At 40.3% G+C, this 20,332-nt stretch overlaps 1 protein-coding gene across 2 annotated transcripts in view; it reads right to left on the bottom strand.

Annotated features, from left to right (window-relative positions):
* Positions 1 to 20,332, bottom strand: part of dyrk1b (dual-specificity tyrosine-(Y)-phosphorylation regulated kinase 1B) — a 52,448-nt gene that overhangs the window by 13,533 nt on the left and 18,583 nt on the right. The window contains exons 1-2 of one of the 2 annotated variants that reach the window (XM_019879953.1): positions 18,120 to 20,267; positions 1,120 to 1,286 (exon numbers count right to left, since the gene is read on the bottom strand). In XM_019879953.1, the coding sequence (XP_019735512.1) occupies positions 1,120 to 1,286; positions 18,120 to 18,222 (270 nt within the window). In that variant the 5' untranslated portion in view covers positions 18,223 to 20,267. Of the gene's footprint in view, positions 1 to 1,119; positions 1,287 to 18,119; positions 20,268 to 20,332 lie in introns of those variants that run through there. The other variant, XM_019879954.1, reaches the window with a different exon arrangement.

Raw genomic sequence — 20,332 nt, 5'->3', positions numbered from 1 at the left:
GTGCCACCGCAGAAACGTGACGACTGTGCAAAAATAACTACATAAAAGACACCACTGTTACAGAAAGACTTTACACGCTATTTAAACTGCCGATCGCGAACGGAACAAACCGTGATTGAAACTAACTGTGATGCCGCTCTTTATTCGTTGCGCTAACTGTCGCCCGTCAGTGGCAGACCCGCCCCTTTTAAAGCGCCAGCTTAATCCATCAATATGGGTTTCTACGGATGGAATTTATTTGATTCCTTCGTGATTTTTGCGGTCCTCGGATCCACTTTATACTTGTGGACAAGAGATTTGAGGCTCTAATCTTTCATTGTGTCCGAGGACCGGCAACCCGAGGCCAAGGCCAAGGCCAAGGACTTGACTCCCAAGGCCGAGGCCAAGGCCAAGGAATTGACTTCCAAGGCCAAGGCCAAGGACCAAGGACCGACCTTTGGTCCTCGAGCCGGTCCTCGAGGCCAAGGACCGGCTCGAGGAACACATCCCTGGAAACCTGACCATTAGCCTTTTGTACATCCAACAATGCAAGGGATTCCTACGCAGTAAGATTTATGGAAGATTGGAAGAAAGGAGAGGAAAAGACAGGAAGCTGCATAACACGGTCTAACAGAGATAACAAACCTACCTGCAAAGACAGCAAGAGTAAGCACGATTCCATATGACTATGAATGTAAAAGTCACAAGGTCTTTAAAGAATAATGACTCCCTCTGTATGGACAGTCTAAATTTACGTAACAAGACTGGAAAAGCAAACACAGCAAGAGTAAACATGATTCCATAGGACCAAGAATGTCAACGTAAAACAAAATTCACTGTGGTCTTTGTAGTTTGTGTTGCAATGCACTAGCATGTGTAGTATTTTATGGCAAACAATTGTTTTTTTTAATGTTAAATTTCCCAAACTTCTATTTTGGGACCCATTTTCAAATAAAATTGTTTCGAGATTCCAAAATGCCTCGTCAATGAAAATGACTATCCAGCATGTTTTTAATGTTTCCCTCCTCCAACACACCATGATTCTAAGGATCAGGATCGTTATTCGGCTCCAGTTTGAGACTTATGGCCTCATGCCGTGTTCATCTGCCAAATGTATTTCTGGAAGGGGCACTGCATTACCTGCTGCTGTTCGGCCATGGAGTGGATGGAGCTGAAGGAGGGGTGTGTATGTGTGTGCTGGCTGGTCATGGCTGGCTCAGCGAGGGAGAAGCCCTGGGCAGTAGAGGAGGAGGAGGAGGAGGAGGAGGAGGAGGTGGAGGTGGGCGGACATCCTGAGCTGCTTACACCTGAAGAGACAGATTAAGACAAGAGACATGATTAAATAGGGAATCCCCATCATTCTAATCATTCAGTATCCTTTTTGTCCTAAAGTTGTTTTCTCGTTCCAAAAAAAAAAAAAAAAAAAAAAAAAGACATTTACCGGTATATTACAATAATAAAAGAAATGTTTTATCCTCACATAGATCACCGTTGATTTGTGTAAAATCCAGGAAAGGCAAATTTGGCCAAGCCACCTGTAGGCTTTATGCACATTACCAACTAGTTGTGGAAAAATACAGAACACATCTGTCGTCTTATGTTGTACACTTTGATGTGAGGAGAGTTGATCACTGAATCCAACTGCTGACATCTTCATGACCACAATCAGCTCCATGATTTCCAAACACAAAGGTGTTATTTTGCTGGCCCCGAATTAACTGATGGCCCTTCAAGCACTCTTGGGTTATGCAGCAGGAAAATGACCTGAAATATATAAGCAAGTCCTTCTCTGAATACTTCATGCAAGTTACCAACTCGTCGCCAAATACAGAAGACATGTCTGCAGTCGCTTGATGTACATTTTGATGTGAGCAAGAGCGAAGAGTTGATCACTGAATCCAACAACTACATGAACACAATAGGCTCTATGACTGCCAAACAAGTGGTACTTCCCGAATTAACTGACGTATACATACATTCTCTCTCATTGACTTTCACTCAACAACAGCTACAAAATGAAGTCTTTGGAGAAGCCAGGTCAAACTCCAAAATAGTAGGTAAAGTGGGGCCATTACTTTTAAGGTTAAAATTTAAGTGCGATTTTTAAAAAGGTGACAAAAATAAAATAAAAATTTAAAAAAAAATCAAGTTAGGGGAAAAATGTCATCATAACACACAAAAAAAACATTTATTCTAAGTAGTAATACGTAGTAGTAGTTGTAATTCTAAGTAGGTAAATACGTATGCTCTGAGCTACTAATACAAAATTAACAATCGAAATAGTCATTCAAACAAGGATTCATTGTCTGACCTCAAGTTAAAATAGTGGAAAATAAACATTTTCTCCTGTGCAATTATGTATAAATATTGCAAATACGGATATGTAATGACCACTACAAAGCATTCAAAGGTAGAATATGTGATGCTTTTGTGGCATACCTCAAATCAAAGGCAAACATACTTCGCCGTGAGTGCCAGTTAATGAGAGACTAATACAAGAAGCTGAGGGCAAAAGAACCACAATCTGACATTGGAAATATCATTGTCATTAAATTCCCTTAAAAAAAAAAACAAAAAAACAAATCAATTATTCAAAAAGACTGATATGAGGGTCATTCAGTCCTGTAAACTAAAAACTAAATTTCAAGCTATTGCTCCTATCTGAGCATACTTTAGGAACATAGATTATTGCCAAACGGCAGCGAGAAGCAGACTTCCCGGTATTGTCACACACAAATGCAGCAAAATTGACATGCAGCCAAAAACACAAAAAATTAATAAGTGTTGTCGAACTTTCAGTCCCGCAGAGCTCAATGGCGTCTCCCACATTGTTTTTATTCCACCAATCACCACGCTGTGCAGGTGTGTGTCTATTTTTGTTTATTTATTTTTCTTTATTTGATGTGTCGGCTTGTGTGGCGACTGTCTGTGATGTGGAAATTACATTTTCCACGCCAATTGGCTGTCGCGGACAAAGGACAGACTGGGCCAACGTGGGTCCGCCAGAAGCAATGATGGACTGACTGACCTTCCGTCATTCTGACTGAATGTCCACCTCTGAGTAATTGCAGAGTCATTAATTTGGGGTATAGAAACTTAAATCAACTGTGTCTTTCATGTATCTTGCTCAACAGTTTTGGTCTTTCCATTTTGGCAGATAATCTGTACGAAAACTGCAATTTTTCTTGAGGTTAACAATAGTACTGTCTTTATATTTGGTTGTCACAATTTTCCATGGATTGGTCTTCCATGGGGTAGACGTAAATAACCCCAAAGACCCACGATGTTCCGGTCAATCTATGTTATCAGCTCACCTATGGTCACAAAATGTAGCTCATGACCGAAAAATCAAGACAACAGACACAAGCGGCTGATATGAAATTCCTTCGTATGGGTGTCCAGGTGTCATTTGGGAGGGACTAAGAATTGGGCTGCTGCTCTTCGGGATTGGGGGGAGCCAGGTGAGGTGGCTCAGGCATATAGTTAAGATGCCTCGTGGACACCTCCCCGGTGAGGTGTTCCTGACACATTCTATCAGGAGACGGCCTCGGAGATGACCCAGCACACACAGGAGAGACTATAGCTCCTTTTTTCATTCTACCGGTTGTGTCCCTGTGTGGTCGCTTTTCCATGACACTTAACCAAGAGGCTGTGCTGTTACGGTGGAACTGATTCTCAAAACCTCTTCCAACCTGGTTCTAGAACACAGGGCGAGGAGGGATGTGATGTCATTGTCATCTGATTGGCTGACAGATGTAAGCTTTTCTTGAAGCAATGTGGCAAGAAACTTCCTGCCTTCAAGCGAGCACAGTTATGAGCGAGCCCTCTGTGATTTAAATGGAGAGCCAACTCATTCAAGTGATTGGACCCAGCGAGGTGCGCACCTTTCACTAAAACCAGAAGCTTCACTATTTCATCCAACGGTACATATGAAATACGGTGAAGTACTGCTTTAAAACACAACGTGCACACTGTATATACTGTATTTTTATCACTTGGCAGCGGACAGCTGTCTCTCACTGACTTAAACAAGGAAATAGATTTTTCGTCAGCGTGAAAGCCTCTGTACATTTGATGGGTTGTAATTTACAACTTCGCCATGTCATGCGACTGAGATTCATATTTTTAATTGTTGCACAGTAAGAGGGCGAGATTCGTCACTCACCAAATCTTATGGCTGAACCCCAGACTGCCAGTGTCCACTGGTGTCTCGCACATTTAAGTTGATCCCGCCCCAAGCATGTTGTAATTTAGAAGCAACATAGGCCAGGTTAAGGGAGGCTGGGGCAGAGCAGGGACAGACCGCTCTCGACCCTCGAATGGAAAAGCACCTAAATCCCTCCTGGCTGGCCTGGGACCACAATGGGATAACCCCGGAATAGCTCGTGAAGTGGCTAGGGAGAAGCAAGTCTGGGCTTACTGCTTTAACTGCTGCCCTCACAAGCCGACCCTGGTTAAGATGAAGAAAAGGGATGGAAGAATTATTTTCAGTCATGGCTCTGTGAGGGGAACAATATCTGTCTGTCATTTGAGGTCCAGAGTGAAAATGACTTTTTTACCCTCCTGCCATTTAAGAATGTAGAGTCAGTAAAGCTAAACAGCTAATTCAAGTTAAAAGTGATGTAATATAGAAAATGTAACATCTATCATAAGTGAAAATGTATAATTATAGGGTTATTTAGATTTTAGAGACTGTGAATCCTTTCAATTTTATTGGAGAAAGCCTTGTGGTGTACACTTTGTGTGGTCCTTGCGTGAATCTGCTAAATGATACTAATACTGCTGTTCTTTGTGGTCTGATAGTTCAAATACAGTGCCTCAAATGACTGTAAGTACTGTATATGCAACTCCGTGTCCACCATTAATATGACTATTCAGCGTGAGTGTCCCACTTTACTTGATACTGCCATGCAGCTGGGGATCATAAAGCCAGGGGTTCTTCACTGAAATAATTTTGAAAAGGTTGCAACCTAAGTATTTACAGTCGTAATTTTACTGAATGTTTTGAAAGTTGCTACATTTTCTCCTCTTTTGTTAATGAATGAATGTTTCATATACAAATCACACTCCCCATCCCCCCTTTCATTAGTTCCTTGCGTCATAGCAAAGATTGTTAAAAATCCTTGAGAATACTTTTGTTGCTACTCTGTAAACACTCCACAAAAAATAACTTAAAATTTAAGTTCTTGGTTCTCCTCAAAGAAAATAAGTTGTGCCATACAATGAACCCACACTCTTAAAAAGCATAGTGATGCTAGAGGCAAAAAGAAATAGTACTGTATTGGAAATGTCGCTAATCAACTTCACCCGTGAATGGTGCTCTTTTACTATTTGAAGACGCACAGATCTAGTGAAGCAGCAGGAAATGTTGTAGAGGTTCTCTATCAGTATTATAAAAAAAAAAAAAAAAAAAAAAAAAGAAAGTTTTTGAGGGTTCTTTTTAAATAATTAAAAAAAAAAAAAAAAAAAAAAAAAAAAAAATCAACACACTGATGATGCATTGAGAAGTACCAACTTCTTAAAAGTAATTTTTTTCCGACCAGTCGTCGGTAGAGGAGAGTGTACTGCCACCAAATAAGCAAGGTCAGAGCAAGCATAGCAGGCCTGAAGGAGCCAGAATTAAAGCTGCCTACACCCTCTTTGTAAACCTGAGCTGTTGGGTGTTAAAAACACAATTCATGTTTCCCTAGAAAGGAAAATTGGTCTCACACATGCAAAACTGAAACATTTTTTTGTAATTCAGCTTAGATGTTCACAGAGGTCATGTTAAGAGTAATTTCTTCGCATTTATCTTCTTCCATTTATTTTCAGCACCCAGCATCTTTCTAAAATGATTCAACGTGATGAATTACTGATCTGTAGAAATTAACATTTCGAAAAATATATAACAGCACTCAGCTGTGGTGAGCAGTATATTGCATGTTTTCATATCTGTGTATGCAAGAAAACGCAGAGAAAGAATTATCCAGTCAAATGTCACTGAGAGTCATTGTTGTGATGCTCTGGGTCCTGGCCTGCTTACGGACACATGACACTGCTGGGGAGAGAAAATATCTGCCTAGTACTGAGAAATTGGCACAGTCTCTTTAAGAGGCTGAGACGCACTCACAGAACTTCCTCACTCTGACATTCCCCTTCTTGCGCTGCCATTGGTTGGGCCCCTCTCATTCTCCATCAGCTGATTGGCTGCTGGTATCTAAGGGCTGGCCGGCCAGCACTCTATAAATAAACTCTGTGCTGTCTCAGCAACCAGCCTACAGCACTCATTAGCTACTTCTCTTCCTCCTCTCTCCTGCTATGCAAGTAGCTTCCAATAGCAGGGCTGGCTCTTAGTAGCAGGCTGATCCACTCTTCCCTAGCAACCCAACCCACCCTTTCCCTATGAGGCACTCTTCTCCACCCCCTTTCCTTCATCATCCTTCCTGCTTTGTCAAACCTCATCTCAAAGCCGAAATTCTCGATTCATGCTTATACGTGGCCATTGCTCACTTCAGTTTTCCCTTCTATGCAATTCAAAAAGCATCTATTTTTTCACAAATGTTATGCCAACAGTTTCATGTATTCACCAGTGTTGTGGAGATGCACAATGATGCAGCATTATCTAGGACACCATGGGAAAGCCACTTTGGGCATCATGTCAACACACAGAAGAGTCAGAAACCAATTCTTGCAGTCGCCAATAGAATACTAGATCAGTGGTTCTCGAAATTTTTACACGAAGTTACCACCCAAAAAAATCAACTAACGTAGGTCTCCATGTCCTACCATTAAAATACAGAAATGTAGTAGGCCTTAGTGTTAATTAAAAGGCAGAGGTTTAATATTAATAGTTAACATTATCTAACATACAAAATGCAAGGCACTGTAACATTAAGCAGTGTGCATTCTACTGACTTAAACATTGATTCTCCAAAGTTTTTCTAAATCTGAAACAGCTGTACTTATTGATTCAATCAATATATGTTGCACCGAAAAATTAAATAATACAAATAGGTTTTTAACATTTAGACCGGCTGTATGTATAGCAACAACTAAAAATCAACCCCAAATTTCAGTGTCTGCTTTCCAGAAAAGAATTGCACACAAGTGAAGAAAGATTTTCCTCAAACAGGTATTGCATAGGTGGTCAAAGAAGAAAAGAAAAAGCTTTGGCAAAAAAGGTAGACACTCAGGTGAGCCGCCGTTCGGTCTCTTACCACCAATCCCACAATTAATCAAGTTCTTTTTTTTTTGTTTTGGTTATGCTCGCACCACCACAAGACTCAATAGTGGACTGATTTAGTTTTTCGATTTTCTTTTTTTTCCAGCTCATCATGCTTTGTGATAAAAGCAAAATGACGGTTTGTCTATAGGCAGCGTGTGTTTCGTTATGAGCTGGCGTTTAAGATCTGATGGTAGGCCTCTCATGTGGACAATTTTTTTCGGATGATGTATTCTCTCAGAAGCTTTCACGATAAATGATATATCACAAATAACGTTAATAACGTGACAATATTTCCTCAAAGTCTGTCAAAGTGCAACATCTGGTTTGAATGGCCATTTCAACCTGAGTGCCAGAACACCCTAAATTTTGAAAATCGGATGAAAGGTTCCGGAGAAAATTGGGTTTTTGTGTTTTTAGGAAGGGTGGGTGTGGGTCTTTTTAGAGAATGTTTTTGTGTTCTGTTGTCTCCTGAAAATCTGGTAAAAAAAAAAAAAAAATACAAACAGGTTATTTTCCATTTTTGCAGTCATTTTACAAACAACCACAAGAGAAGAAAATGACTTCATCATAACATTCTGTTTTTATTTATTCTTTCTTTTGTGGTGACCCTTTGCGGACAATCTGAAATTACACAACTCATCAACAGTCTGCTCAACACAATTGTAGGCCTGCAACAATATTCAATGATTATTCCGAGTACCACTAGAGACAGCCCAGCATGCCACACTTTGAGAAACACTGTACTAGATCATGGAAGCTAAAATAGAATTCATCAGGGTGTACAAAAAGACAATTGACACAAAAACATGTACCGGTACTCAACCTGACTGAAATGATAACCGCGTTGAAAAAAGTGAATAGAACTCAGCTCCGCTTGCAAACACAACATGAGCCGTGAGTGGTCGTTACCCGTGCCCTGTGTACATGTGATGTCATTTTCAGTGGAGAGCAAGTGGCAAAATGAGATTTTAAATGTGTTAATTGTACATGATAAGTTGTCTAATTCATTATAGACTAACTTTTTACTTCTGGAAATAGCAAAATAAGTAAAGTATACTTTTCAAGATAAAAGGTTATCTTGTAAATATCAGATGATAGTTGTTTAAATAATTAATATATATTCTAACACCTGTTTACTTGCGTCCCTCCCAAAAAAATATAAATACAACTTTTAAGAGGAAATCAGAAGTTGGGCTTACGAAAACTTTATTAAAGATCAGTAACTCAGTTTTAATTCAGTACTGAAGTAGAACTAGAACTAGTCTATTTCTAACAAAAGTTCCCATTTAGATCACTGACAAAATCCATGTGGACAGTGGTTGTGGATGGAAGAATGCAGACCAACAGTCCACACCACTGCTTTTTCAGTCATTCTAATACAAAAAAGGCAGCTTCCAGGTGAAATTGACAACAGATGCTGTATTGTCTGATTAACCTTCCTTAATCAGCTCCATCAAAAAGATGGTGATGATGATGAAGAAGTTAAAGACAACATAAAACTGTCATCTTTGCAACACAATCATTTGTCCAGGACAACTGGAGACATAGCTTGGTTCCCACACAATGTTTAAGCTAATTTTAGCATTGCTTGCTCTTCACTTGCGCGTCAGTTCTTTTGAAAAAACTTTTTTTTTAATTAAAAAAAATCTATACCATAAACACACCAAATAACCAATGACAGAAAAAGTAAATTAAATAATTACATTAAAAATCCTAATAAAAATCAAACTTGCTCATCTTCTAACAAATGGCTCTCATTCAACAATTTGAATAACAAAAAAAAGGAGGGCACAGGTCAGGCATCACTCATTTTACATGTCGAATCCATATTTTTGATATAAGCGATAAATGATGTCATTATCTTTTCAAAAGTCTTGTTTTCCTTCAGAGTGAATGTTATCATTTCAGAATGTTCATTTCAGAAGTAAAACAGACAGTTTCCTGAACCAATTTTATGAGGTGTGTCAGTAGATTCCATCACCATAGTTACACCAATATTTACAGAAGTTCATTCTCACTTTAGTTATGTCATACTGAATACAATCCTAACAGGAAAATTTTGGGACTGAACAAGATTTTTTTGAGAGTGACAGATTCACTTTACCCTTTTGAAAACATGTTCATAAGTTCCTTTGCGACAAGAAAAAAAACACTATAACCGTCTGGCAAACCTTTCGCGAACATTTACGACCTTTGGCGAACACTGACGAATTGTGATGTAAATGCGCATTTTTCTACTTTCGCCAACAGTCTCAATTGTTCGTCCCTCAGTGAGTTACTGGCTTTTTTTTCCCAAGCTATTCTAGTTAATACGGAGGAAGCAAGAAGGTCAAACAGTTGTGTGGGAATCGTAATTCTCTTGTGCTGTCTAGAAGCGAAGTCAGTGGGCAGAGCCTTTGTTTTGACTGCTGGCCGGTGAGCGCATTTGATATGGCTCCTCTTCTTTTGTCATTCAATTCACTCACCTAAACTCTCCCACAACATGATTCTAGGTTGCAAGTGCTCTCCTTTGGTTCATACATGAAAACACTGTACATAGTAGGGCAGGGCGATTAAATGATTGAAATCGATGATGGTGATAATTTGGAGGTTGATCAGGGTGTTCGGCTGTGTGCGTATTTAAGCGATGAAACATACCGGAAATGTACATGACAACAGCCAATCAGAGTCAATCCTTTAACTGATTCGCTTCCGTTGGCAAGAACTTAACAGAAATTGCACCGCCTCGGCTGGCCTGCTTTGCAGTGAGACGCTCCATCAGTTCTCAAGTCACCAAACCGACCTCTCATAGAGCCCGTTGCCCTGCCGACGGAGATGGCGCTCTGCGAGTTCTCATCCGTAGAGCACAAAGTTTCTCCAAGAAAGTGGAAAGGATTATGCGATAATGATAAAATCTGAACAGAGTCAGTCGAGTCTGTCACTCACTGCTGTCAGCACACATTGGTGCTGCTACCTACGTGCTAATTCTATGTAGCATAACCAGCTCACTGTCGACGCGAGCGAAGCAGCAATCACTCATGCATGTAGTTTTCATTATTCAAGCGATTTGTATAATGGCAGAACCAGCTAGTTTGTATTGCAAAATTCGCTGCAGCTCTACTGAAACCGAAGATGTATTTCATCTCGGAGCGCACAGCCAAAAGTTATGGTATACCCATGACAGCTGTCACTCAACAGAGGAGACAGAGTAAGGGAGAAACACTTCACACTTGATATACAGCTCTGCAGCAACACTCTTGAACAGAAATTATCTAGTTTTGGCACGTTATTTTTGTTGAAAATAAATGCTTAATTGGTTATGCAAAGTCATCGAAACACTAGGCAGCAGAATTGTTCAAAGGGAATATGCATTGTGATTGGTTGGTAGTGTCATGCAGGGCGCTATGCCAGCTAGAATCAGAGATAAAGAAAAGCGGGACAGTTCAATGTTGCCCATTAAAAGGAGCCGAAAACAGACACAAGTGTCTGCTTAACTTATTTACGTTCACCCACAAGGCAAGAGGAAGCAAAATCATTTTCCACGACAACTTAAGCTTTTCGAGATATCTTACTTTTTTTGTAATTTTCCATGAGAGGAAAATTGATTACCGGTAATCATTTTCAAGTACTTGTGGGAACCTTGATCTATTCGTCTCTACCTCTGTCCATTCTGCCTGCCCATCCATCCAACCATCAATCCATCTATCCAGCAGTATTCCAGTCTTTGGTCAATGATGTACTGAGACACAAAAGAAGCATGTGGATCTCGTGGGGCATATTTTCAGGAGGCTGTTGGAAAATACGTTGTTTTCCAGCACATTTGACAATAAAGTTGTACTTGACTTTACTTGTCAATGATGTGAAATGTGAGTTTTACATTTCCACTGTTAAATTCTTGGGCTATGTGGTGGGAAAAGGGCAACTCAGGGCCAATCTCGCAGAAAATCAAAGCAGTCAGGGGGGTGGCCTGTTATCTGCCAGTTGAAAGCAGCTATGTTTTCTTGGGTACGCTAATTTTTGCAGGTGATTCATTCGCAACTTCAGCAGCATCACAGCACCTCTTACACGGTTCACCTCCAGCAAACTTGGCTTCATGTGGTCCACTGATGCTCAATGTGCTTTTGACCAGATTGCTTTGTAAATGTCCCAGTTCTCATTCACCCAGACCCCAAGCAGCAGTTCGTGGTAGATGTTTGCCTTTAATGTCTAAGATAATCAAACAACAGTAAATATCAGACAAAGATCACCCAAGTAAACTAATGCAATTTATAAATGATGATTTTATTTATTTATTAAGGGGGAAAAACTATTCAAATCTACCAGGTCCAGTGTAAAAAAGTAATTGCCTCCCTTGTTAACCCTAAATTGATTGTGCCTTATCACTTTTTCTGGAATGCTGAGTTCATTTTCAGGAACCACACACAAGCCTGGTTACCTCCAGATTTGTTCAATCAAGAAATCACTTCAACACAGCCTGTCTGACAAAAATCAGATACTTTATGTGATACCATATTGTTATCATATGCCTGACAATCTGATTCTTTGTTTATTTTACTAACCTTTGAGTAGCAATATGACAAGGTTTCCCCAAAATGACAGTCTTAAAATGGTGAGTCTGAAATGGCCACTTCAACCAGAGTAACACACCAAGAATATTGTAAAACAGATCATGTGTGTGTTTTAGAAACAAATAGTTGTTTTTGTGTTGGATATATGGTCTTTTAGGGAATGTTTTTCCTGGATAGAAAATCAGATTTCCAATTTTTCTAATCCAACCAAAGTTGTTCAGAGTAACAATGATGATTTCATATTTGACTTGAATTCAATCCAACTTGAAGCATAAAGTGGACATTAGTAGTAATTCAGCCACAAAGACTCGGGCTGAAGTATTTACCGTTTTTGCTTGAAATCACGATTACAATGTGATCAATGTTTCTTTTACAGAATAAATTCGATCAATTCTTAAACATGAACGCCATCTCCCTCCTCTCCCAACAAACTCAACAATCATAGGCAGCATGCGGCTTGTTACAGGTCATGCAAACAAATCAGCTCTGAGGTGCTGCTCGCGAACTGGGAGAGAATACTTGGCACACGTGCCGCACCAAGGCACAAGCTACCAGATCCGCTTGCTATGTTGCATGTCTAAACATCCTTCTGTGGTAAAGATCCTCTCCTCTAACTAACCGACCCTTGCCTCTGTGGCGACAAATAAGATACATTTCAACAAGCATCGTTATCACTAATGGTGATGGTGAGATGAAGCTTCATGAAGCTCTGAAGCTTTCCTGCCAATTGGTTTGCACATGCTCCATGGTGCTTCATTTGCAATACGGCACCATCAAGAGGTCAAAAAGACCAAACAGTAAAATCTACAGAATGAAATAAGACTGTAGACTAACCAGTGATAAGTAAGTAGGAATACAATTATTTAATGTCAAGAAAACTTGTTTAGAGCAAATAGGCTGTAACATGCAGTTGTACTTCAAAAACCACTTCTATGAGGTGAGATGCACATTTTCGATGTTTGCTCAGCTTGCTTGTATTTTCCCCAGACATTTTACTGAGTGCACTTGTGACGCTTTTTGAGCAACAACATTGCAACGTCATCCCTCTCCAGTAGAACTTGTAGGTTCATATAACAGTTGCATTGAGTGGAAATCGGTTGGTTATGCCAAAAGAGTGAAGGGCTTGGATGCTACATTTGTAGCAGCAGAGTTAACCCATTATAATGGATGCCAGCTAGACCAGTGTGAGTTTATGTTATTAAAACCGCAAAACAGGCTCGAAGCCTTGAAAGCCGCTGACTCCGGAATCTGTGCTCCCATGCCAGTGAGGGCCAGCCTCAAATTCCCGAGTAGGTGGGGCTGAGAGAGCGAAGTCATGGCCACCGTTGAGCAAAGAAAAAAAAAAAACAATGCCACACATCAAAATAACGTAATAGTTGTATGGAACAATGTAAGTTTTATATAATACTGCATACCATATCATAATATAATCACAAAGCACTATATTAGCACAGGAAGGAGTGCTTCTCGCAGTGAAGCAGTCGGGTGAGATGGCTCTCCTCTAATTGTGAATATCCATCTTCGACGAACATATGAATTTCATTGATAGAAATTAGATCAGAGGTGGAAGGTGCAAAACCTTCATATTCCCTAAATCAATCAAAAATTAATTTGAGTAATTAATTAACACTAAAGGCGGCTCGGTAGTCCAGTGGTTAGCACGTCGACTTCACAGTGCAGAGGTGCCGGGTTCGAATCCAGCTCCGGCCTCCCTGTGTGGAGTTTGCATGTTCTCCCCGGGCCTGCGTGGGTTTTCTCCGGGTACTCCGGTTTCCTCCCACATTCCAAAAACATGCATGGTGGGCTGATTGAACACTCTAAATTGTCCCTAGGTGTGAATGTGAGCGTGGATGGTTGTTCGTCTCTGTGTGCCCTGCGATTGGCTGGCAGCCAATTCAGGGTGTCCCCCGCCTACTGCCCGAAGACGGCTGGGATAGGCTCCAGCACCCCCCGCGACCCTAGTGAGGATCAAGCGGTTCGGAAAATGAATGAATGAATGAATGAATTAACACTAATAAGACTGAAGACCATTCACAGAACCGCTAAGGGTGAAGCTTATGGATACAGCATACAGTCTCATTGAAGCTCAGATGGCTGATGAAAAGTAAGTGAAACTTCTATAGTGTGTCTGAACCTTATTTTTTCTTAGTGTTTTGTTCCTGGTATTCAACATTTAAATGCCTGTTTAAAGGGGACTTATTCAAAGGACCTCCAGTTTTTTGGTAGTAAATGTTCTGAGTTAAAGGAATTTTTTTTCTGTTTTGATTCCTTATTAGTTTTTCACTATATATTACTTACATGCATGGGAACATTTTATTTTCTATATTTCATCTGAGATTAATTCACAATTTAGATTAGATTGGATTTGATTAGATAAAATAACATAAGAGAGACAGGTTCTTTATGTATCCTTTTTCAGGCAATTATGCTGTTACAGCAGCTTCCACAGAAAACAACTTTCATACATCTATCATTCACATACAATATAAGTACAAAAAAGTGGACGTCAGGAACCCTGTGAATGAAAGTCTAATAGCAGCTGGAATAAAAGTCCTTCTGAAACCTTCTGACTTGCGCTTTGGTGCCATTAGTCTGTGACTGAAACTGCTGCCACTGATCACCTCCAGGGCATGAAGGGGTTGGGTGGGGTTGGCCTTGATGGATGTGATCTTAGAGAGCATCCCTCCCTAGGTCACCAGTTGAAGTGTTGGGAGTTCTGAACCAAACACAGGGCCTGCTTTATTAATAAGCTTGTTCAGCCTGTTCTTATCTGATGCAAGGGTGCCCTTTCTCCAGCACATAACAGCAAAAACAGGGCACTGGCCACAAATGTGTGAAGTCCAAAGCAAGTTTGCAGTGTTGCTGCGTTCTGTTCATTGATGCCACAAAAACAAAAGAAAAAAAATCAAGGATGTATGCTCTGTATTGATACCACAAGTTTTGGCATTGATAAAAAAATATAAAAAAAATCAGCCTCAGGAAAAGCATTTGAGAATTGAGCAAGGTCTGTCTGATTTTCAATGAACATGAATTGGCTTTATGATTTTGATGTTAACTTTTCTTTTGATGGCGGCGCGGGCACCCGCAGCAGCTCCTCTTGTTTTATGTTGTCTTGAGAAGGAAGACATTACATTTCATCTGTGCTGTACAGCACATTTGACAATAAACTTGTACTTGACTTGACTTTGCCTTCTATGGGAACGAACGTCACGGCCATTCGGGGGCTAGCATTAGCATCTCACTTTGTTGCACTCGGCTCAAACCTTCAATGGCTGCAAAGAGTTTCAGAACGGGCAGCGGTTGTTGCCTGGATGTTGACCTTCAATTTTGATTGTTACAGTAATCTCAATAGTCTAAAATGTCTTTATTTGATCACATATTTACGGTGGAGCAGAGGAAGATAGTATGACGTCACTTCAGATTTCTTCTTCAAGATTACGTGGGTATACACCATCCCTTTGATCCCAAATTAAATTTCTTTCCATTTAACAATTTGGTTTCATTCTAATTGGAATACAAGGTTCCATGTAAACCTGAGTACCGGTAGTGATTACATTTTTATGTAATCCGTATAGGACATTTGGAATCCGCTGCTTTTACTTGGGGGGAAAATAACATTTCCCCCTATTTTCTGACATGTTACATACAGGCCAACGCAGTAACTGAATCCTAATTTGTTTGTGGATTTTCTGGAATGTCTATTTAAAGCAAATGTCCTGTTTTTGAATAAAAGGGATAGAAATTAAACAATTTTTTAAATCTGATTAATTAATTGAAAAAAAATCAACGGATTAATCGATTAAGATAAATCGGTAGTTGGAGCCGTAAAATTGAACATTTTACACCGAATCCACGCGAAAGGTTTTGGAAGTTGTCAGAAACTGAAGAAATGCAAGATGCCAACTCGTCACCGAGGGGTGATGTCATCAGATAGCCTTTTTTTTTTTTTTTTTGGGCAGCTGCCAGATGACTTTGCTTCTGTGCGACACACGTGAAGAGGACTACAACTCCCAGATAACAGTTCGAACATCCTTCTTCCGGTCACGAACATCTGGCTAAAACCGAAATAAATGCATTGAAAATCAAACCCAAACGATCGGGTATTACTAAATTAAGACATACAAAATGATTTATATGGAATGATTGGACACACCAGTCATAGGAACCAACTTCTGCTAAATGATGTATCTCTCTTAAAAGACCAGTAAATAATTTTAACGTCAGGTCAAACAACAAAACTTTTTGGTGATCAAAATTTTCTGTTCCTGCATTTTCTCAAAAATTAACCCCTACTACTACTATTCTTACACTCTCAATCTTTCCCAAACTGCAGACAAAGTCCAAGGTATCTTTAAAAAAAAAAAACCCAAAAACAAAACACCCCCCCACCCCCAAAAAAAGCCATGAGAACTATGTACAATAGAGAGGAAACAAACGTTTTGGAAATAAAACATATGGTCCACAAAATACACATTGCGTAGGGTCTTACAGATGTGCTACATTTGTTCACTCGAGTACAGTACTCCAGCACGTCTGCTTCAACCTGGTCCGTCTAACAATTAAAGCAAGGAAACAAGGATGGAACAATTATTTCCCTCCTCTGAGAGTAGCACAATATTGGCATTAACTGAGAATAAATAGACATTCAAATCACTCATTTGCTCAGTTACACAATTGATTCAGATCGAAAAGGTAAAGTTACAATTCTTAATCAAGCAATTAATGGAAAACATTAGAGTATATTGAAACATTTTTTGCTAATAAATGCCTCCCTCTCACACCTTCCTTCAATTGGACACACAGTGCACCTGGAAATTGAATAAATAAATGCCACTGGCCACTCTTTGAGGAAACGCAGCAATCAATTTTTTTTCCTATACACGTACACCAGGGGTCACCAACCTTTTTGAAGCTGAGAGTTTCAATGTGGTTATTGTTGCAAAGGGCTGCGGGTTTGATACTTCGGAAATAACTAATTTGCTTTTAACGAATCACCTTTAATTATGCTTTTATTTATGTGAAGACACTGATCAGGTTAATGATTTCTGACAAAAATTATGGAAAAATAAATATCAATATGCAACACTTTTCCCCCTTTATAAATCTCTCCAGACCTTTTACAAATGATCACTTCTAAATATTCCTAAGAAATTGCATTGTCCTAGAACAGGCCAGTGGGCTACTCATTTCATCCATCCTACCTGGTGGGCACAGGCCCCATGTTGATGACCCTAGCAAAACGCTATAGAATAAAATTGCCATTCCAAAACTAATAAAAGCACTGCAGCTCAAATTCTGTTAATTTGGACGACATAAACTTTAACAAGTTGATAACAGGCATTAGTCCAGTTGAAAAATCAAACGGGGAGTTACTTAATAAAGCAAAGTCAAAAAAGGAGACTTAGGTATAAGTAAGTGTGTTCCATTTCACAAGTCCAAACTATTCCAAAAAAAAAAAAATACACAAAACTTTTTCGTGTCATTTTATAAATAGTGTTTACATGCTAACAACCCTGTCAGAAGAGACCTGCAGACAATTAATAGACCTTTCAACAAAGGACACCGGTTACATGCGCATAATTACCACAGCGACGGAAAAACCATGTCCAAAGTACTCTCTGCGCACAACCTATTTGAATTGGAGGTAGCAAAGTGTCCAAAGCTTTTGGAATTAGCAAAATTCCTTGTGAAACGCACTAACACACAACATAGGGATGAGATGAGCACACGACGATGGTGCAACCTGTTGCACCCTCTTCATCATACTGACTAATAAAACACATGCTGACTGTGTGATTTTATATTCAAGAAACTGCAACGTTACCATCCCTCTATGTCCCCCTCCATAAAAAAACAAAAACAAAACCACACTGTACTAACAAACAGCTAGATTAACACTTTTACAACAAAAGATAAAATGAATACTTCAACTAAGGATGGTACCCCGCAATTGGCCAGCAACCAGTTCAGGATGTCCCCAGCCTACTGCCCGAAGACAGCTGGGATAGGCTCAAGCACGACCGCGACCCTTGTGAGGATAAGCGGATTAGAAAATGCATGGATGGATGAGACTAAGGATGGTCACAATAATAAATAAAAACCGGATGAATTCTATCAACTGTCTCAGCTGTTTGTGGTTTAAAGAACATAGACATTTGGTAGGAATATCAGAGAAATTCCCCCATCCACTTTAGAATTACTTTTGAAATACACTGTTAATTTATCACAGAAATTAAGGACATTTAGTAGAACAGCCATCTCTAACACCGACCGTTAATTGCATAATTGCACTGAGAAACACATACATGCATTGCTTTTTTTTAAAACATTCACAAAAGTGTGCAAAAGTGCATGTGTGTGTGCGTGTGCATGTGTGTGTGGGAACTGACTTTTATTGTCACGATGGAGGGAAGAGGCGATCCAGGGTTGTGATTGGACCATTCTGCAAGGGGGCACAGTCTTGTCCTCCACAGATGATGATGTGATCACCATGGAAATGCTTGGCAAAAGGTCAATCCAGAAGGGAACCCCAATTAGTCAGATGATTTTAGAGGTGGGTAGCCTTTGTGGGGGTCTTAAGTAACCTTCATGAGGCGTGTTTTCAATCCCAGAGTTTGCTCAAACAGTTTATCCAACTTAGTCAATCTTGAAATGGTGGGAAACCAACCAATCAAATTAAAAGGCACCGTCTTCTCTAGCTTGTTCCTTTGTTTCTGTGGTTTCTAAGGCAACCAATCGGTGAACAGGCAGCTTGTCTATCTTAAGTAAAAATATAAAGGATGTAAAGAGTTACACTACAGATATAGAGATCTCATTCTACATATATATACTTTTCTATGTGGTTGGGGGTCATGGGTAATATTTGGTTATTCAGGGTAGGTTTTGCTTGTTTCTTTGAGATGGAAATTTGCACTGCTCCAGATTGCTGGTAATTTATTTTAGGTAGTCGAAAGTAGGTCCTATTATTATAGAATACTAAAAGATTTCCACTCTGAAAATGGATCCTAATGACATAATGGCATGAACGTTGTCCTGGGTAGAATTAACTCAAAGTTGGAAAGAAGCAGTTCATCGGACATGTTTAATTTGTAATCCAAAATGAGATTTTCTTGTCCAGTGCAGCCTTTAACAACAAAATCCAGTGCAGCAGGTATTCCCAGGCTTGTAAGACTTCCGTCAAAATTGTTGTGACCAATCTCACTCAAATTATACAAAAGAACAGGTTTATCTAACTTTTGATTTTCTATCGTCCTGTAAAACATTAATTATCTGCAATTTCTCTGGAACAAGGCTTTCCAGCTTTCTGCTAAGTGGGCTGGTGGAAGGGGTAAAAGAGAAGGAGGGGAGTTGAATTTCTAGCTTTCTGCTTTTACCCCATCCCTCCTTCTAAAAATAGGTCCAATTACAGGCGCTTTCTGGGGGACTGGGCACTGGTCAGTGTAGGCCAGTGTAGGGAGAGGTTATCACTTAGCTTAAAACCCTGACACTCAACGTCATCCACTGGCAATGTCACAGAAGCAATGCAGACAAAGCCCCAAGGAGTCTTCAGGGTTGCGGTCACTCAGCAGCCCATCACCTGGAGGGTGGCAGGCTTCGGCCAGTAAAATAAGCCCCTCAGTACCACAAGAGAAGAAAGAAACGCCCACGCACTCTCCAGAAGGTCTGGCTGTCAACTAGCAGTTGTACAAGCTCGAGGAAACAAAACCAGTCCACTTCAACTTGTACAGTTCCACAAAAAGTTCCTTAGACCGAATATCCGCACTAACACGGTAACAACGTGCCAGGTGGGAGTTAACCAGGGAAGAAAAAAATGACAGTTTCAAATCCAGTACTTTGTGTTAGACGCCGAACGTTCCCCGTGTGAGCCACACAGGACGCTAGCGACCTGCCCGCCTGTTGTGTTTCCAATCCGATGTTCAGTAAAGCACAACTCGCTCCGGGAAGAGGTAATCACAATCAAACACGGCGTTTTGAATGACACAGTCCAAAACTCCAGTCTCGTCTTCAAGTCCAACAAATGCAGTAAAGTTCCTGAGTTTGCTGTCAAGATACCCTGGGTGCCTTTCTTGGCGCGCCTCTTTCCTCCGCTTCCGCTCCTCTTCCGCTCCCTTGAATGTCCTCGCCTTCTTGTCCTTGTGCCCTTCTGGGTATTAAATAAACAGTTTTTGTAATCCTTCGTGGTGGAAACCTTCACAAGGGCAATCTCGAGTCATATATGTTGCCCGTTTCCCGTTCCTTTACCCAGTGTTTCTCCGTTACAGGGAATCTGTGCTCTCATCCACACCGCTCCCCACCCTGCGATTGGGGCACTACCATATTGCACAGCGCGGAGGTGGCAGAAGCGATCTTTCGCAGCCCCACGTATCACTTGCTTTTATCAGCAACAGTGACGCAATTCAATAAAGCTGACGTTGGAGATGAGAATTTTTACTTGAGATTGTACAAAACCAAAACTGCAGACTGATTTTGTGAAGCGAAAATTAACATTACAAATGCATTGGCCAAGCGGAGCAACAACCCTCTCTTTGTTTGAAGTAGCCTCTTCCAGTTCGAACTCACTCACTCACTCTCTCACTCTCTCTCTCTCTCTCTCTCTCTTCTC

Source organism: Hippocampus comes, unplaced genomic scaffold (genome assembly GCF_001891065.2).
Source record: "Hippocampus comes isolate QL1 unplaced genomic scaffold, H_comes_QL1_v1.1 scaffold135, whole genome shotgun sequence".
Taxonomy (NCBI): domain Eukaryota; kingdom Metazoa; phylum Chordata; class Actinopteri; order Syngnathiformes; family Syngnathidae; genus Hippocampus; species Hippocampus comes.
The sequence above is the reverse complement of the archived record's forward strand: the minus strand, read 5'-3'. Positions and strand labels throughout refer to the sequence as shown.